At 39.8% G+C, this 19,088-nt stretch overlaps 1 protein-coding gene across 1 annotated transcript in view; it reads right to left on the reverse strand.

Annotated features, from left to right (window-relative positions):
* The window catches only part of TMEM132B (transmembrane protein 132B), a 256,765-nt gene that overhangs the window by 39,628 nt on the left and 198,049 nt on the right, over window positions 1-19,088 (reverse strand). The window contains exon 5 of the mRNA XM_074887367.1: window positions 8,358-8,501. Coding sequence (XP_074743468.1) covers window positions 8,358-8,501 — 144 coding nt within the window. The remainder of the gene's footprint in view (window positions 1-8,357; window positions 8,502-19,088) is intronic.

The raw sequence follows: 19,088 nt of genomic DNA on the forward strand, positions 1-19,088 counted from the left end.
AATTACTGCTATCACAGAGGAGAAGGGGAGCTGGTTACTGTCAATGGTAGGTGTTTTTTATGTCAAATAAATTAACTGCACTTCAAAATGATGGTGGCATGTCAGCCTCATCATCTCCATCCTCAACTCCAATTATGTATCTCAAGGGAATGCGTCTCAGAACACATTACTAAAACACAGGTGTGGGTAAGCTAAACCACAAAAACTGCATTCAAAATCCGACTGTGACCCACAGAGCCAGGGGAGTGCAAAGGTTTGGTTGCTGGGCGTGTCGATCACTGCTGAGCTGCCTCAGCACAAAGTTCTCTGGAAATAAAGCCTGTTTGTGGGTTGAAAGCTTCAGAATTGTACGTACATTTTAACATACATTTTTGGTGCCCAAAACAGTATTGCTTATTTAAAATGGGATGCTATGCCGTCCAGAAGGTGTCATCTGCTGCCCAGTCCCACTTCTCCCAACTATCACTTCAGTGAAGAGGGCGGAAGAGAAAGACAGCTAATGGCTGTTTTAACTTCCACATGGAGTAAATTTTGCCCTCTGGAACACCTCTGTCACTCCGATGCCTTTCACAGAGTTGCATGACTTTAGCTTAGAGCACGTTTTGGCCCCAGGGGTTTTGATGACAATGGGAATCTGAATTAATTTGCCCAGCCAGAATGATAGTTCAAGAGGTATAAAAGCCTCAGAATCCATGAGGTTCACGCATCTGCAATTAAAATATTTAAATGGCTAGCTGCATTAAAGTTTATAAAGCAGACTTAATTTCCTACAGAACTTAGAGAAAAAGCCTCCAGAAGTTTGTCATTTTCTCCTGACAACAGCTACTTTTTGCTGCATTTGCTTTTGTTGAGCCTGGACTAAGTTGTTTACTCTGTGCATCTCTTAGTATAAAATATTCAGAGTTTATCCTAAGCCATATCACGGTTCAGGCTAATGATTGTTTTCCAGGTCTGGGATCCATGCCCTTTGCATGTCTGCTCTCGAGCAGCCAAATGCTAAGCCATAGAATTGTTTTCTTCCTCCGAAGCAGCAGCTGGTCCCTTGGAAGACACCATAAGCATCTCTGCCGAAATCTGTAATTGCACATGTCGGCATGGTCTGTTCTTAACGTATCCTCTCCCAGACAAAACACTGTTTTCTCAAGCTGGCTTTGAAGACTGTGTGTGTTTAAAAATAGCTTCAGGAAGATACACACATATATTTTGCTATAAACTGTGTACAATGTGTACTGTGTACAGAATATTAATTCTTCAATATGTGATTTTGTGAGATTGCCTCATTGGCATCATTATTGCTACACATGGAGCTGGTTTGTGTGCAAATATGATTCTAGACCCAAAGTTCTAGCTTGGCACAATCATGAAACAATATAGATTTCAACCTGTTGCTGTGTAACAAGAGTGTTTTTTAAGATAAATCTTTAATATGCAGTAAGTGGCTATGTTACTGTTTTCTGATCATACTTTGCCTAGCTGGAAAACTAATCAGCAGAATCTGCTGACCTGAATGTCAGAACCTCTGATATTTTAACAAAAAGCAAAATCCTTAATTCAACAGTCAACATATTGTAGAAAGATCTGCTATACTCTCCTGCCTTTCTCTTACGACTCATAAAGATGAACTCTGGGGGCAAAGAAGGTGGGGGTTTTGGCCAAAATAATTAGAAATCCTAAAAAGCTCTAATTTATAAATTTGGTGACTTGCAAGCAGCTCAATTATATATAATTATTGCTCTAACTTAGACATACCTGTCTATAGATACAAAAGACAAGGTGCACAGTCTTCAACGGGTTTCTTGCCAATAAATTGTACTGGCCCGGGAGCATCATCATCACTGTGGCGCTGCTGAGCCAGAGACCAGCAGCTTCACAGAGGAGGTCTGGAGCAAAGCAGAGAGCAAACCAGAACTCCTCAGTCCCAGGCAGGATCCTCACCTCCTAAGTAATCCTTCTGTTCAGCTGAGGAATGCTTCACTGCCGTAAACCTTCTTGCCTGGGCCAGGCATCAGAGGAGTCATTATTTCAGGGGCTTTGTAATGGACCACAGAGTCCGTTACCTCCCAGCTCCCAAAGACGGATGGAGATGAAGCTGACAGTGACCTGAGGTTGTTAACAGCTGATTTCATGGAGCTGATGATACTGACTGACTGGCACTAATCAGGTGAGATTATAAGGACAGCATGGACAGGGAGATGGACTCACCAAATTAAACATTCGCACTTCAAAAGCTTTCTAGCTGAACAGCCGCCTGCCACAGCCCCAACCTGTCCCCTGTTCTGGGGCAAAACTGAGCGGTTAAGCCTCCAGGGCTGTCAGCCTTGAACCATTCAGCAGCACTAAAGAAAAAATTCACTTAAAAAATAAGATCTATTTCAAAATGAATTGAGTAATAAACCAACTGGCACCAAAGTAAATCCGTCATATAAACAAGTAGAGAGTATTTTCACTGCTTCCAGAAAGACTTTGAACTCCTGGAGCGAGCTAATTTCTGCGCGAGTGACCACAAAATAAAGCTCTTAGGTAATGTAGTGATAGGTACTCAAAAATATGATAGATGGAGAAATAAGATTAGCTCCACTTTATGTACAAGTACATTACATTCTTGATCACATACTTTAATGGCGAAGCAGCTGCACAACTTGCAAATTACAAGCTCTGGCTTTGTTTTCAGAGCTCCTGCATAAATAGTTGTATTTAACAACTCCAGGCAGGCGCTTCTTTCTGTAAATTGTCCTAAGAATGTGCTGTGAATCTGCAGCAAGGAATTGTTCCCCAAAATTCAGTATCATCTAAACTGGAGAACTGCAGTATCCTTCCCTTTCCTTAGTGTTTTTTTTCCACTGTGGTTCCTTGTAGCAGTTACTGTGCTGTGGTTAGAGATCTCAGTGCCCAGGGTTGTTGAATAAGGTCCTCAGTTGCTCATCTGCTTTTTATCTGGAAGAGGGAGGAACCTTCCTCAGATTCAATCTATTTCAGCTATTACCTTTCCTGCCTTTCTTACACTATTTTTACAGCACATTAGATAAAGCCTAGCTGGCTGCTGCTAGGAAAATTAGGTCTTCTATTGTTTTAACATAAATTATGGAGAGTTCAAGATAAGGTTTGTGTTAGAAAAGTAGGGGGTAGGAATAGTTTGAATTTTACTTTCATTATAATTAGACAGGAAATTATGAAAAGGTGAAAAATAATTCACTGAAGCGCTTTCCTCTAGCAAGCTAACAAGGAAAGTGCATTCTCGCACAGACGGAGTTCATGGTACATTATTGAAGCACCATTGTTCTTAATGTATGCCTCTGCCTGGGCACATTGAGCCTGTTTCTATTGCACTTTACATGTGGGCAGAAATAGGCAGGATGAGGCCCTCTGACTCCCTTCTGTTCAATTGAGGGCCCCTTCTGTTACAAAAAAATTAGGTGAAATTAGTCCATGGTGTAACTCCATGGAAGCCATTTGAATTACTGCAGAGATTAATTCGAACCATCAGTCAATTTCTGCGTAACTTGCAAAGGACATGAAAATATGACTAATCTAAGAATGAATTAATTGGGCAGCTGTCTCCCTTTCATTTGTACACCACTGAGATAAACATTTGGACTAAGAAGCTGTCCTCATAATTTCCTCCCTGGATGCTGGTTTGTGGGTGATGTTTATAACTACCACGTAACTACAATGTTTTCAGAATTTTTCTTCATGTGAAATTACTATGGTTCAGGCTTTTAAACACACTTTTACAGGGAGAAAAAAGAAGTGCATGGACCTTGCTTGGAACTTCTGAGCAGCTGTAAAGATTGACTGTGCCAAAGCCCCTCGGGTTAGACTTCCCTCTGTAATAAACCATCTCAAGGTTGTTCCCTCCAACACTGATGCTGGTCTAACTCTTTATTTCCCTCTAACTATGGCTCAAAGGCAAGTGGGGAGCAAGCAACACCCACTGTAACAGGCCAGCAAAACTTCAGCACTGCTTATACTTCCTGGCAGGATGGATGAGCAAAGGAGGTCCCTGCCATGGTACAACCGCTTTAATCTTTTTCAAGGCTTTTTTTTCCCACCTGTGAAGACTGAGGCCCCATGGTTCAGCATACATATGGAAAGGTTCACCCCACCATGCCTACAGCTCCTTTATCTCTCAGTATTGCCCATCACCAGAGCAGCTGAATAATCTATGCTAAATTCTATCAAGTTTCCACCACTTCTTTCTTTTCAGCTTCACAACCCTATTTAGCTGCGGTTTGCAGGAAAAGCAGGACACTGGGAGAGAAGTCCTTCAGGTGAGTCCATGGCAGAAGACCACTAAAGTTAATGAGGCTCTAGTGAAGATAAGAATTTTGTCCATTCAGAGTCAACAGTAGCTTCAGGAACTACATTATGGCAGGCTGAGGCTGGGAAAAGGATGTATTTCTCCTCCCTGTTTGCAGATAAGGAAGCGAGATTCCAAGGGGAATGAGTGATTTACCCACAGTTGCACAGGAAATCAGCAAGAGATATGGAAATTAATGCTGAGAACATTTCAGTGCCTTAATCATAAAGCCAATCTTTTCCCTCAAATGCCAGCAGCATTAAATGCTCCTTTCCAATAATGAAATAAGTGTAAGAGTTTCACTGACTTACTGTAATGTTTCCACCCAAGTATTTCAGAGAGTAGCCAGTTCAAGGTAAAATGGTTGGTCAGTATTACAACCTATGTCCAGCTGTAGGGATCAGCAATTGTAGGGACCAGGGATTGTAGTTGAACTGAGCAAGTTTACCTGTGAGATATCCTTTGAGGATCAAGTCACGCTAAGGTCGGAAAATGCAAGGTTGAAAAGTACTAGGTGTGTTTCATTATATTTACCACTAATTAGGTAGGCTTTGAAAAATGTGGACTGAAATATTCTCTTGCTGGGAAGCTATTAAACTGTTAGGCTGAGGGAATATATGGCTTAGAAGAGGAAAGATTCACATCTCTTGCCTACAAATAAATCACTTGTACATCATCTATCTATTTGACCATCTCGGAGTAGTATTCATATCAACGTGATATCTAGGTAGCTGCCCAGAGGAGCATGTTTTGTATAAATGCATAATAGACTGGGCCAAAGTCTGGTTTTATTTAAACTAGCTTCAATTCATTGTGTTTTAATTGAAAATAATGGCATTACAGCAGTGATCAAAGAATTGTCTCATTAATTGTCTATTAAATCATTAGCTATTAAACAGAAATGAAAGGTTAAGAATGCAACACTCTCTGCTCTGCCCAAAAGAATATGAATATCTCTCCAATTACAAAGAAACAATAAAGGCAGAATTAACAGTGAAAAGAAGCTTAAGATTAGGCAATTACATCCAAAATGCCTGACGACTCTTATTAGAGGGTTTAGCAGTACAACCTATATAGAAAAGGCAACACAAATTTGGAAGCAAAGTCAATATTGACTTTACCAAAGGGGCTTGTAAAGGGAATATGCATTTTTCTGAAAAAATATAGCCACATAAACCCTGTACTAAATTTTAACTCAGCTAATTAATCGTTATGGATTCAATCTTGCAACCAATACATATATTTCCAGTTAAAAAAATTATGCCTGAACAGCATCCAGTCTGAGAGCACCTCTCAGTAATTTGTGACTGAAATCCATTATAAGTATGCCGTGATTTTCACAAAAATAACATTACTCCCATTTTATATCACCAGGATGAGGGAAGATGAACTCAGTGTAGACCACATTCAGACCTCCTGGTTTTGTTCATTAAGTCAATATATTAGACAGTCAGGTACCAGGTCTGGGAAAGAGTCCCAGAGGCATTCTCTTCTGTCAGTGATTTGATACACAAATAATTTCACAGAGCAGTCAAATAAAGACCTGATTTATACCAGCTTAGTTACTACCAAACAAACAGGAATTATGGTGCAAGTCTTGTAAAACCCGTGCAGAATTTTGGCCTGTGTTTTGGTCTGTTCTATCCAGATCACTGAAAGGAATGGGAGGACACTCGTCAGCTTGGAGGTGCTTTGGAGCAGATGTAATTCCACCTAGATATACAACCCATTTTGAAAAAGCAAAAAAGATGGTCAAAGGGCAAGAGCTTTTCTTTCTTGAAGTGTATAAATCCACAACTGCAACTGGAAATCTTGTCTCTGCCCACAGAGGTCACGTCAAGCTTTATTTAGTTGCCAGCTTCAGTGGACCTTTTAGATTTGGGAACCACAACAACTTCATGCCCAGCTTTGACAGGATATCCATATGGACAACTGCTGATTGAACTAAATGGACTTTAAAAAGGCAGTGTTTTGAAATGCAACATCTCCCTAACGTCTGCAGTTACTAATTCTATTGGCGGAAGAGGAATGGGAGTCTTTTTCCTGACCTTTTCCTATCTGGTTCAGTCCGGTACTCTCTAACCATAGCAAGTCCTAGAAATACTATAAACTCAATTAACAGAAACAAAAGTCCAGATCTGGATCTGATTTTCTAAAGTGAAAACAAAAAGACAGTCTCAGCAGTATGTCAACAATCTGATAACTTGGTGCTTGAGTTTATAATATGAACAATTCATTGTTCATATTTATCAACTGATAAATAATAGCCACTAATCAGGTAATAGCTGTATGGTACACAGCAAAAAACGAATAGCAAAATCTATCAGGAGAGTCTGATCCTTTGACAATTAAGTTAGTCACAAAGATATTTATTCATGGTTCTTCTAGTAAGGACTTTCAAGGAAATTTGGTCTCCAGAAAAAGAAAATGTGATTATTTTTTCCCCCATCTGATATATAAGGGAAAATATAGAAGCTGGAGCACAGGCTAGAGACTCAGGAGACCTATTCCATCACTGGCTGAGGCTAAACATTGGAACAGTCACTTTCATGAAAAGGGAATATTACACTGATGTCCTTTGAAAAATGCTTTGAGGTCTGAAAAGTGCTAGGCATTGTTATTGTATAACTAAGCCCCAAACTATCAACTTCTCTGAGGATACAACCACACACATGCCTCTGCCCAATAATTTGAATTTTATTTATGAATTATTTGCCTTCATGTTAAATGGAGATAGATCTTAATGAAAAAAGTTGGAAGTAAGTAGAGGCTGCCTGACTAAGGCTTTTGCCCAAACCCACCTTGCCTTTCCTATAGCTACCTAGGATCAAATGGATGTCATCTTTCACATACCTATGGGTCTCAGAAAGAGAAAATATCTACAAAATGTACAATTGCTCCATAAGCTCTTTAACTGCAAAGAAATTTCATTATTGTTGGACCTAAAATGTAATGAAATTTTGTTTGCTTTAGAGGATGCAATTTATTCCAAAAATTTGTAACAAGCTTATTCAGAGTTGTGAAAAGGTGATTTTTTTTTTTTTTGTTCCAGTGTATCATCTTCAAAATAAATAGCTTTGCTGTGTGCAATTCTTTAGCCAGTGAAAGAACATGAAAATTTATCTGACAAAGTATAAGCTATCTATTAGCACCTTTGCAGTTTTACCTACAAAGAGGTTATAATAATAGGTTAAAAGTACACAGGTATAGCGTGTGGGTTTCAAATGCAATCTGAAGAGAAAGAAGTGTTCGGGTCTGAAATACATTCACGCATGACACAATTGATAGCTTTTATGCCTAAAAATAATAATGAGCTAAAAGCTGAAAGCCATGCAATGGTGTCAGAAGTCATGCAGTCAATGTCTTGATAAAGTCACATTAACGCTATTTTCATCTCAGTGTCAGGGAGGGAGAACCAGTTAAACATATTACTTAAAAAAACCCACCCAAACACAACATTGTTTAAAAGCTTCCAGCTCTCGTTTTAAGAATTTTTGCAATATGTTTGTTATTTTCTATTCTCTGTCATGCTCCTCCAGATTTTGGTACAGTTCAGTATCTTTACTTATAAGAAATCCCTGACTGGAAGGCAGGTGATGCAGTCAGAAGCAGGTAGGAAACCTTGCTGTACACTGTTACAATATACTGCACTATTAAATAATGGATGCAGAAAAGCCACACAAGAACAAAGATCCCTGTATGGGGAGTTGACTTTTCTCAAGTGGGAGGAATCAAACAACACGTTCATTCACATCAGCACCAGCTGGCCAGTGAAGGAAGACTAGGACTGCTCTTTCAGCATGCCTGGCCCTCTCTCCCACATGGAACACACCAGCACAAATGGCTCTGCATCAGTCTATGGAAACGTGCCTGCCCTGCATAACCTCTGGAGACCACTGTCCTCATCGCACAGTGGAAACAACCCCCCGCCACAGAAATACCCATGACTGTAAAACAACTGATGGATGTAAAAACCCGACTGCAGGCTAGGTCTCAATATGATGGTGGTGGTGGAGAAGAAGGTGAAAATTCTGTTCTCCACCTCATGTGGGTGCCTTACCTTTATGACGTCTTCATCAGCTGATCTGCACTCGGTGGAGTCCGAAACATCGACCACGGACCCATCCTCCTGCACAGCAACAACCTTGACCGGAACAGACACCGTTTTGCCCGTCAGAATGGCCGTGTTAAGGACTTCCGTGTCCTGTATGCACACACACAAACGAAGGATGGGCGTTAGACAGCATAAACCCATCAGAATGCCCCAGGGGTCAGGCTGATGAACCAAAACCCTGCCTCTGATAGGAGCGACCTTTCCTTGCACACACCCTTCAAGCTCCCTGCAGTCAATGGTTTAACAACTTTCTAAGCCAAAAGTTGCATCTGGACCATCAAGTTCTGGTTTTGGCAAACATATGGATTTACTCTTTTTGAACCCATTTACAGGTTTGGCTGCTGTGCCAATGAAATCTGTAACGCAATTACGCATGAAGGCACGTCTGCAGCCTGTCAGAACCACAGCACTATTCAGGTACAGTCTCCAGAGGGTGTCAGCAAGCCTTCCCATTTGTCCCAAATCATGCCAGTGATTTGGGAGGTGATTATCAAGCATTACAATTAACAGCATTTCTTCCTTACTGTTCCAGCTATTATTCAGTGTTGTGAGTTGACCATTTTCCTTTTTTGGGACATAAATACATGATGAGAAAACCTATGCACGAGGTAGGGTATTACAAACTAAGCAATGCCATGCATATACAATTTTTTTAATCCTTCCCCATCAAAATCCCACCTAGAGATGTTTTACCACATTTATCTCTAATCCTGATGAATTCACAGTGCTGGCACTCTAATGACTGCATTAACACAGCCTTCCTCTGTCTCTCAGTATGGCTGCAGTTTGACTGATTACTCCAAATGAGTTGCTACAGAGGTCCCTGACTTGCATAACCAGGATTGCAGACTGGATGGGAACAGCCTCCGAAGGCCTACAGAGCAGCTTGTCCTTGCTTAAGCAGTGCTTACTGCAGGCCCAAAACTTGACACACATGTGGGGCAAGGAACAATCTGTGCTTTCATAGAGATGCAGTTCGGTCTTCTCAAAAAGCCTGCAGTAGGAAATACTGCTTTGAATCAATCTGCTTTTCATTTTTCAACTTCCATAAAACTAATCGCTTGCCAGTTGGAAAAAAAAAAAAAGTTGCTTCAAACTAATCTAACTTTAAATTCCATTATTAGAATTGGTGGAAGAAGAAATGGATTTTAGTGAAAAATTTGATGGCAGCTTGCATAGGGAGATATATTCACTATCATTTGCTTCTGTCTGCTAGCTAGATTGATAGAAAATAATGGGCATTGACCACAAGCTAAGGACAGCTGGAGAAGACCAATAAATACTTGCAACTAAGATGTATTATTAATCAATATTCGGAAACTTCTACAAAAAGCACCCTGAATTAAATGAGTTGAAGTACTAATAACACTAGTGCCAGCTAACTAATATAGTCTACTAGAGCTTTATGGGCAGTCATGTTCCAGAAAAGCATTTAAGCACGTACTCGAGTCCATTTCTGTTCAGAACAGCACTAAAAGTACGTGCTCAACTTGACACTTAGACTTCAATTTGATTTAAGCATTTAAGTGTTGTCCTGAATAGAGATGCTTTTCTGAATAATACCTCATGAAACAAATATACTGTCTTTGTTCTGTTCTCTGTGAGGCACAAACCAGATGTTTCACACAGTAAATGACTGTCTAGTTTTTGTTTATGCTGAATGGTCTCATTTATAACCAGCTACCATCCATGATAGAGGGACACTGGGAAAGAGAGAAGTATGTGACAAAAGTGGAAGTGTGAAAGGACAACTGTAAAACCTTTACAGTGACTGAGGAAGAAAATGCACTGCCTGGTCAAAGAAAACAATTAGACGCACCTCAGGTGGAAAGAGGTTGTGTAAGACAGACAAAGAGAAACTGAGGGTGCTTCATCCACAAGTATGTCAGAGTAGAGGTGGTTAGATTTCCCCAAACCAACAGCAAATACCCCATAAATCCTAAGCCATCAATCCAATATAAGCATATGCCAGATATATGATGAAGACATGGTGGTCTTGTGTCAAAACACTCCCAAGAAGCAGTTTGCCAGTATGCTATTTCTACGCCATTCTTCAACAATGGACACTCTTCTTCAGGGCATCAGAAGAAACAGTACTTTTGCCAAGGTCACAAACAATGAACACGTGACTAATTCTACTTCCAAACCCACGCTCTGTTAGCACGGCTGTGTAACTCCTACATGTTGGGGCAAGCAGCACTTGTATGCAATTATGGCCTGATCCAAAGCCCTACTAAGTCATAGATGAAAGGCTTCTTTTGACCTCAGTGGACTTGGAACCAGGTTCTCAACAGGCCTGAACTAATCTGTCCTTTGGTTTTTGTGCTGTTCCTTGTATCACCCTTGTGTTGACCCTCATGTGTGACAAAGGATAAACAAAACATCGAGCCTCCTTTTAACTCTCAGTGCTGCTTAGCTACCAAGCTGAAGTCACTTTGATGCTCTGAAGGATAATGCAAAGTTTATAAAGACATTTGCATTCCTTTTGTAAACTCCCCGTGAAGATGAGCATGAGAGAAAAGGCTTTATAAGATAAGATACCTCATGCCCCCACTATTTGTGGGTGCTCTGACATATATATTCATCCAACTCTTGACAAAGCGTTGTCCTGAACAGTCCCTCCTTCCAGCGTGTACAGCTACCCACCGTGCTAATTAGCTGGTGCTGCTTCACAAAAACTACACTTCACTGGTAAGCAATTCTACTATATAAATCAATATTTCAGATACCTGATGCCTGGATTGAGTGTTACACAAGTATAATAGGCTGTGTAAAAACCTTTTTAAGAGCTGGCTATTTATAGACTGAAAAAATATATTTCCTCTGAGGAAGAGATATGAAGGCAGAACTGAACTAATTGACTGTCCATTAGATTTATAAACAGACTTATTTTTTTTAGTACATCTTCAACAAGTAATAGCATTTCATCTAAATTCTGTTAAGGTTGGTTTATATTTCCATGGTAGGGTTTACTGCAGAAAAAAAGTGTTACTGAGTTTAAAATACCTATGCTGGTTATTACTAACAGCATCTGAAATGTGGAGAAGGGTAATAATGTTGATTTACATAGGCAGGTCCTCCCACGTGGCACAGCATCAGTGAAACATCTGGAACAACACCCAGGGACCACCAGCACAAACCTCTAACTGCTGACACTGCAAGGTCCCAGGTGAAAGACTGGGAATTCCTTCCTATTTCTTTTGTCAAGGGTTTCAGCTGCCAGATCTTGACCCAAACCTTCCATTCAGGCAGCCTGGGTGGAAGCTACACATTCATATTGCAGGCTCTATCCCTGAATAATAATCATGTGAGTGTTTATCTCCAGCTCCTTCTCTGTACCTGAATGCATTAGCACTTCAGCAGGGCTCTTCTTAATTACAACTGTAACCTGCTAATAGCGTTTCTTTGTTGTCTGAAGGAATCTACTTCTTATCCAGCCTAGGCTAAATTAAAATTTAATACAACATCAGGTCGCAACAGAACTAGGAAGCAAATGACAGCTGTTTAATTAAAACCTAAAGCTGATTAGATGGCACTACTGAGAGAAATACTCAAGAGGAAGAGCAGAAAACTACTGAAACTCAAGGCCAGGATAATGGCTTTATTTAAATATGAATAAACCCTGTGCACAGCCATAGTAAATGTTTGACAACTCATTGCTTTGGACAAATGGGGGGGGGCGGGGGGGAAACGTGAATGGGAGATGTGTCAAGAGTCATGATAGAGCTGTGATTACCAACACTGCTGTTACCTATGTATGTGACCAGAAACAGGGATTACTGAGGAATGACTGCAATCGGTAGACATAAACCAGTTGAGGAACTTCAGGCACAAAGTTCCCAATAATTAGGGTTTAAACACCACCACACCAACCTAAATCCTCCTTAGGCATGGGACACTACTGCAGCTCACCCAGCTACTGTGAGCTGACATGATGCAGTTTTTCCCCCCTCTTCTAGTTGAAAAATGAAGACATGGAGAAATAGATTATGCGTCTTGCAAGAAAGCATCTCAGGAGCCAGGAGCTGGACACAGATTACCCACACCCCAGCCCAAAGCTGCCAGTGCATCTTTCCTGCCCCTCCGGGATCAGCCAGCATCCTTTCCATCAAGTGTGGCAGAGCAGAAAAGCCCCACGCGGACCCAGTTTACCATGACAGATATCATCCTTGTGATTAATGCACAAGCTGGATGTGTTTTTTTAGAGGTTAACAAAACATGCTACAGTACAGTAAACCCAATAAACACTCAATTGTAAATCAGGAGGGAAACCTAAAGCCAACCCTATTCCACTGACAAATGCTACAGCTAAATGCCTTTTGGCATTTAGTTGAAATGACTGTCTTTAGTGAAGAAGGCATAGAGCTGAAACATTTGTCTGCAGAATTGCATTCCTTCCTTATTATTTTTTCCCCAGAGTGTACCTCACGAAAATACATTTGTAATATTAGAAAGAATCTTTAGGAACCAGTTCTCCTGCCTGGAAATGGCATCTCTTAAAAAATGTAAATTATAGGGCAGATTGTGACGTGTGGGCTGGGCTAGGGGAGTTTTTTTTATTTGATAAATTATTCACTACCTTTTTCTTCAGATCAAAGAGCAAGGCAATATAAGTCCATTAAGCAAGCTTAACATATAAATTAGATGCTTTGCTGAAATTATTATAATCCAAAGCAATTCTGTACTTTTTCCCCCTCATAGCTGAATACCATTTTAGGTTTCCAATACATATTAATAGAGCCTGGTTGCTAGAAAGCTATTTATATTTTCCACCGTTATATCAGGTAAGATATACCATTTTGTCACCCAGTGGTGAGAATGACAATTGGGATTATGTGTTTATGCAACATTAGAAAACCTAAACAATCTTGCAAAGACTTCGCATTGTTCTTTGACCCTTTTTCCTCCCCACATTCATACAGACAGTCCACTTCATGCCAAGGAGACAGACCCCACAGCAGTGCTAGCAGGAGTGCTGCTGGCTGCTTTGGCAGATGGCTCATCAGTTGTTATTTGTGGGCTGAACTGGAAATCCTGCCTGCCTAGGACTTGCCTCAAGCCTGCAGAGGCCTTGAATGTGAAAGGAGTTACAAGACCTAACAAAAGGGCCGAACAACGGCTAATTCCTTATTCTGCAACCGTCATTGCAGTGGAGCCACTTGTGGAATCAAGTGTTTACCAAGTTTTCAGGTGTCGGAGTGAGGCCTAAAGTGTAACCACATACGAGTCCTCCTGCCCTGACAAGAACGCGTGTTGTTAGAAGGTGACTCCTGCTCCCCTCCAACCTTCCTGTCTCCGGCTGTTTCCTCATTTCAGCTTCTTATCCAGCATATTGTTATTAGGTGTGATTGGTTATGACAGATGGCAAATCACAAATACTACAGGCTATCGTGTCAAAGTTAAAGGTCATCCTTTATCTCCTTTGTTTACCTGCATAATAGCTTTACTTCATATGAAGATCCCAAAGAAAGAACAGGCAGGTGTATATATTTTGTAGGAGAAATTAATAGAAGTAGATTGAACCATACAGAGAGGTTCTTAATCACCGATTCTTACAGAACAATGTAAGCAGCAACTATTAGCCTAATTAAATATTATTCTAGGTGTATATTAGTGTGTGCTGCAAAAACGATTTGGTATAGCACAAAAAAAAAAGCATGAAACAGAGACTCCAAAGTGGAATCTTATTTCGTAACTTGTCTTTTTGCCACAGATACACTGAAGGAAGTTCTCATCTTAGCAGAGTGTACCTGGCACACGCGATCAGCTGGAGTGCTAATTCTGCCTTGGGAGCTCATGGAAACTAAAGCTGAGATTTATTCCATTTCCATGTTTTTTTATGAAGGAAATTCAGCTCATTTTGAGGTTTATGTAGGATGAATAAGCAAAACCTGCTGCTGAAGGTGAAACCTGATTAGAAGCACAAATACTGTCATATCTATGACCTGAGGCAGTTTTATTTTATTTTTTATAACTCAGAACAGATCTGCCCCCATTAAGCAAAGGTTCAGAACACAGCCTGGTGCACTTGGCAGAAGTAATTGCAACCTGTCAGGCAGTCTCCACTGTCTCAGCTAAGTACCAGTGCCTTCTGCATGAGCAAAAGACCTTTCCTGAGACCGGGCTCATGCTATTTTGCTTCAGCCCATCATGTCCCAGCAGAGTTTATTCTCCAAACCTGCTGTGTTAAACATCATGACACCATTATTCTGAAGTGCATACCTGAGGTAGAAGGAATGGGAAATTCTTACAGCTGGAGGGCAACTATCACACATCTGGTTTTAGTTGTCTGAACAGAGAACAGACACCAAGAGCTCCCAGCTTGTGTTTCAGGACCTTTAAATACACCAAGAAATACAGGACCTAAAGTCAGCCTAAAAATATGGTGAACTCTGCCAGTCATCCACACTGGAATTTACACTATATTTAGAGATCTGTATAGCACCTGAGCATTCATCTAACGGACTTGTGCCAGTTCTTCTCAACAGAAAGTGATTGATAACCATTTTTAAGCATATTTAGAATTTCATAGTTCATTTAAAGTTCATAGTTCATTTATTTGAGAAAATCACTATCACATTCTGACTTAATAAAATTGTGGGCCACCTCCAACTGAAATCAAACAATATCTACCTGAATTCAAGAGAATACAGAATGGGTAGAGCTGTCTACTCCAGACCAATGACATGAGCCTCAGTACAAACTGATACACTAATGATTGTTTTCAAGTGGCCATGAAATAATAATATGAACACTCGTCAAAGGCATTGTTTTTTTCCACAGAAAAATCTAGGGAGGCCGTGCTTTGCCTACTTTATGGAACATAACTACTAGATTCACTTGAGTACCAACAGTAGTCAAAGTTATAATTTTCTGACTCTGTATCTTTGTCCCACTGGCTTAATATTTAACAACATCGCGGATGGCCATTTTGAAGAATTTCTTTTGGACACTTCTCTAATTCCTTTCCTAGTCATCACAAATTCTTTTGGAGGGGGCTGGAAGGAGGGTTTTCTGGAGGAAATTCTATGCTACTGGTGCAATGGGAGAGCTGGCAACTCACTGGCTTGAAAAGGCTTCAGTTTCACAAGTGCAAAACTACAGACATTGAAACATAAGGTTGCGTATCACATGAGTTTACTGCTGCAATCTGTGTGCTCATCTTCTACCATGAGCGCTACCTGGGCAGAAATCCATGTCCTTCTGTAATAACAGCTGTTTAATGCTATAGAAGAATGCACAAATTAATTACAGCATGTCTACACAACTTCCCAACATCCTGCAGAAGCATCCTCTCACGGAGGGAGTGCAGGTTCTCTTTCTGCTTTGGACATGGTGACTTGCTTCATTAAGCCATTCACAGAGTGGCTACGGCTTAAGAATACCTATTTATGAGCGGAAAAAGATACATGGGAAAGCAACTGTGACATCATGCAAAGTCCTCTGAAATCCCTTGATGCAAGAAAGTTGCCTAGCATTTGCTAGAGAGGGGGTTCAGAAGAACTGAATTTTATATCTTCTCCCTCAGCATAGTACAAACACTGGTGTAAGCCCAGAGCTCATAATGCGTCAAGTAAATTCAATAAAGAACTGTATCTTCTGGACAGAGCTAGATGCATGTACTTATTAACTATATTTGAGAAGCGCATTACGGAATTTAAAACGGAATAGAGATCTACTATATGCTCACAGTCATCATCGTGCAAAAGGAGGACATCATTTTCCGAAGAACATGGATCTGACAGGAAAGACCCAGGCCTTACCCAAATAATTTTTTTTTTTTTTTTTTTTCTTGAAGATGGTCTGTCTTATCTGTCAGGACCAGACTGCTGTACTCACTTATTTTACCTGTTTAAGTAATTTCATGGTCTTGCATTTGACTGCTCTCAGATGTAAAGCATACACACACACTGCTAGAGGACTGGCTTTTCAGACAGCAAACGCTTTGGAAGCGGACTGTTTCCTACTGCCTGCTCTCTCTCAGAAAGGCTATTCTCTCCCCAAAGTGCCTGCAGTGAGTGATTCATTCTCTGGCAGTTCGTGTTGTAGGCACATGTCTTAGGACAGCATAAGTGACACTTTGGAAGTTTTATCTCTCTCCATTGCTTAATAAAGGGCTCAGATGTCCAGTTTAGACTTGATGTCTAGAGTTAGGGGAGAGAAACTCTATCCCCTTCCACTTTTATAATTATAAACAATCAGTACCTATACATTACTGTTAGCTCCTTTACTCCTAGGAACTAAAGGTACCCCTAAGAATTTTTACACCACTGCATGTTTCCTACAGGGATGTGGACTTCACAAATGATACAACCATGCCCTTTATCCACTTCATAAAGCTGCCTACTGCTGTATTTGATGCAGTGAAAATAAAAAGCAGGAGAACATATCTGTAGCCAGTCCAGGCATCAGCCTTGACTATCTTTGCACACTCAGAGCTTTCTGCTGTTTTATTCCCTGCTTTTGGAAGCACCCACTGTCTGTACATTGCTCATCCTTGCACTGCCACTCCACTTGAATGAAGTGTTGCCTTTCAAGACTTCAGCATTTACTTTCTACTTAAATACTACAGAAGATGTCTCCTGCCTGTAGAACTGCCTAGAAACTTTCCTGACATGGAGAAAAAAAAAAGTTTCTTGACAAAAATCAAAAAGCATAAAAAAGACACCTTTGAGAATATTTTCTTTTGAAAAAAGGTAAAATTAAAAATTATTACTTTTTTCAAATAAGAATATTGATTCATTGATTTATTTGAGGTGAGTTTTTGAGAGTCTTCTCACTGATCTAAGGACTACCAGAGGTTTTTTTCTTCCTTCCTCTGCTGCTTCTTGGCTTGAATTTTGTTCTTAATTTTAATTTTTCAGTTTGTTCACCTTGTACCTGTTCAGAAGCACTACCTTGTTCTGACATACCCCTATGTGTGATTATTTCTTTTTTTTGCTCAACTTTTATAAAGAACAACCTCTTTTTCATTCAAGTTCAAAATGAAATCCCTTTTTTGTTTTCATGATTGAATTTCTCAGTGAACTCTTGTGCAGTGTGTTTATTTCCTGCAAACTAGGACAATATCATCTGTGTTTCAAAAGTTGAGCCACTGCTTTCAGAACATCAGTATTTTTCCAGAGTCCATCAGCTTTTGGGAGACATAGTCCATCCAACTAAAGAATGTTTTAAGAACCTGTAAGTAAAAAAAAAAAAACAAACAAAAAAACCCAAAAAAACCAAAACAAACCAAAAACTGACTGGATTCTGCTCTCAGCTATGCTAGTGCAAGAGAAAGTAATTTTAATAAAGACCATGAAGTAACACAAATATAAAAGCCCTGTGAAACCAGGATCAAACTATTTAATTTTTGATGTTTTCCCCTGTCTCTCTTTCATCTGTTCCAAAACTTACATATTGAATGATTTATTTAAATTAATCCTTATACTATCTTTTCTTTCCACAATACTTCAAAAACAGTTCTCAGCTCTGCCAAGGACAACAGGACTGTTATCTTCATTAACAGAGCTAAAATAACTGAGGCAGAAGAAATCCCACCAGGCCAGTGACAGATCAAGAAACTGAGTCCATATTGCCAATGGCCTGTGTCTGTGCCTTTTCTGAGAGGTTACACTCAAACTTGCTCTTTCAGGCTGCTGGTTCTGTACAGTTTAAATACCAATTCCCACATTTTTCCTACTAAATGGCATTTTTGCATAACAAGTAAATGCTGAGCATGCAACATCTCAAACAGTTAATTTATTAGTTGGTTAACTGAAATTCAGCAGTGCAGCAAAAGAAATATCAGTGACTGTAAAGAAATATAGAGGGCTACAAATAAAGCAACCAGTAACAGATGCAAGGAAAGAAAGATATACTGTATTACTTGTCACCTTGCTTAAGTGGAAAATGATAATGGCATATTAGCATATACTCTAATGCCACAGACAGCTGAATGCACTCAAGAGAAAAATCATAGAATACCTTTTAATATGAAACTATTGCAAAACATTCCATTTTGAGAGGGCTTCCTATGTCATCTCATAGGTGGTTTGAAATGGGGCAAGACAATACCAGACAAGGGGGATGACATTAATGTTTCTCAGGAATAGACATAGAAAATGACAGCATTATTGGTTTTCAATAGAAGCATTCTGTAAACAGACAAAGGTCTTTACTTATTATTCTATGAAAGCAAGGATATATCAAAATTATAGCATGTTTCTTTGACCAAGAACAATGGTTCCTTGTCCTTACACCTCAGCACCAAACTCAGTCCAAGAAGGACTCCAATGTAGTTTAAAACTAAAAGTTTTAAACTATTTGTAAACTATATGAAGTAGTGGCTGACTTGGTTTTCCATCTCAACAAAAGACACTGAAGGACAGAAGGACAATGAAAAAAGACTTCTATCATTGCTTCCAAAGTATTATCTTCATAATTAGCCTTTAGAAGTCATTAAAACACTATTCAAATTCATACAATCTATTTCTTTAGAACCTGTTACATTATGAGTAATAGGAAAAATACTGATCTTCCAGAAAGATAAACTAGGTAGAGCAAGACAGGACAAAGAGAAGTACCCAATTCATGTTGAAGAACTCATCTACAAGAACTATCTTGGTGAAGGAAAACTTCTCCCATTTGCTGCCGTTTTACTTAATGTGAGGCACAAAATTACACACCCTGACTCAG

The sequence above is a fragment of the Strix uralensis genome, chromosome 17 (assembly GCF_047716275.1).
Source record: "Strix uralensis isolate ZFMK-TIS-50842 chromosome 17, bStrUra1, whole genome shotgun sequence".
Lineage (NCBI taxonomy): Eukaryota > Metazoa > Chordata > Aves > Strigiformes > Strigidae > Strix > Strix uralensis.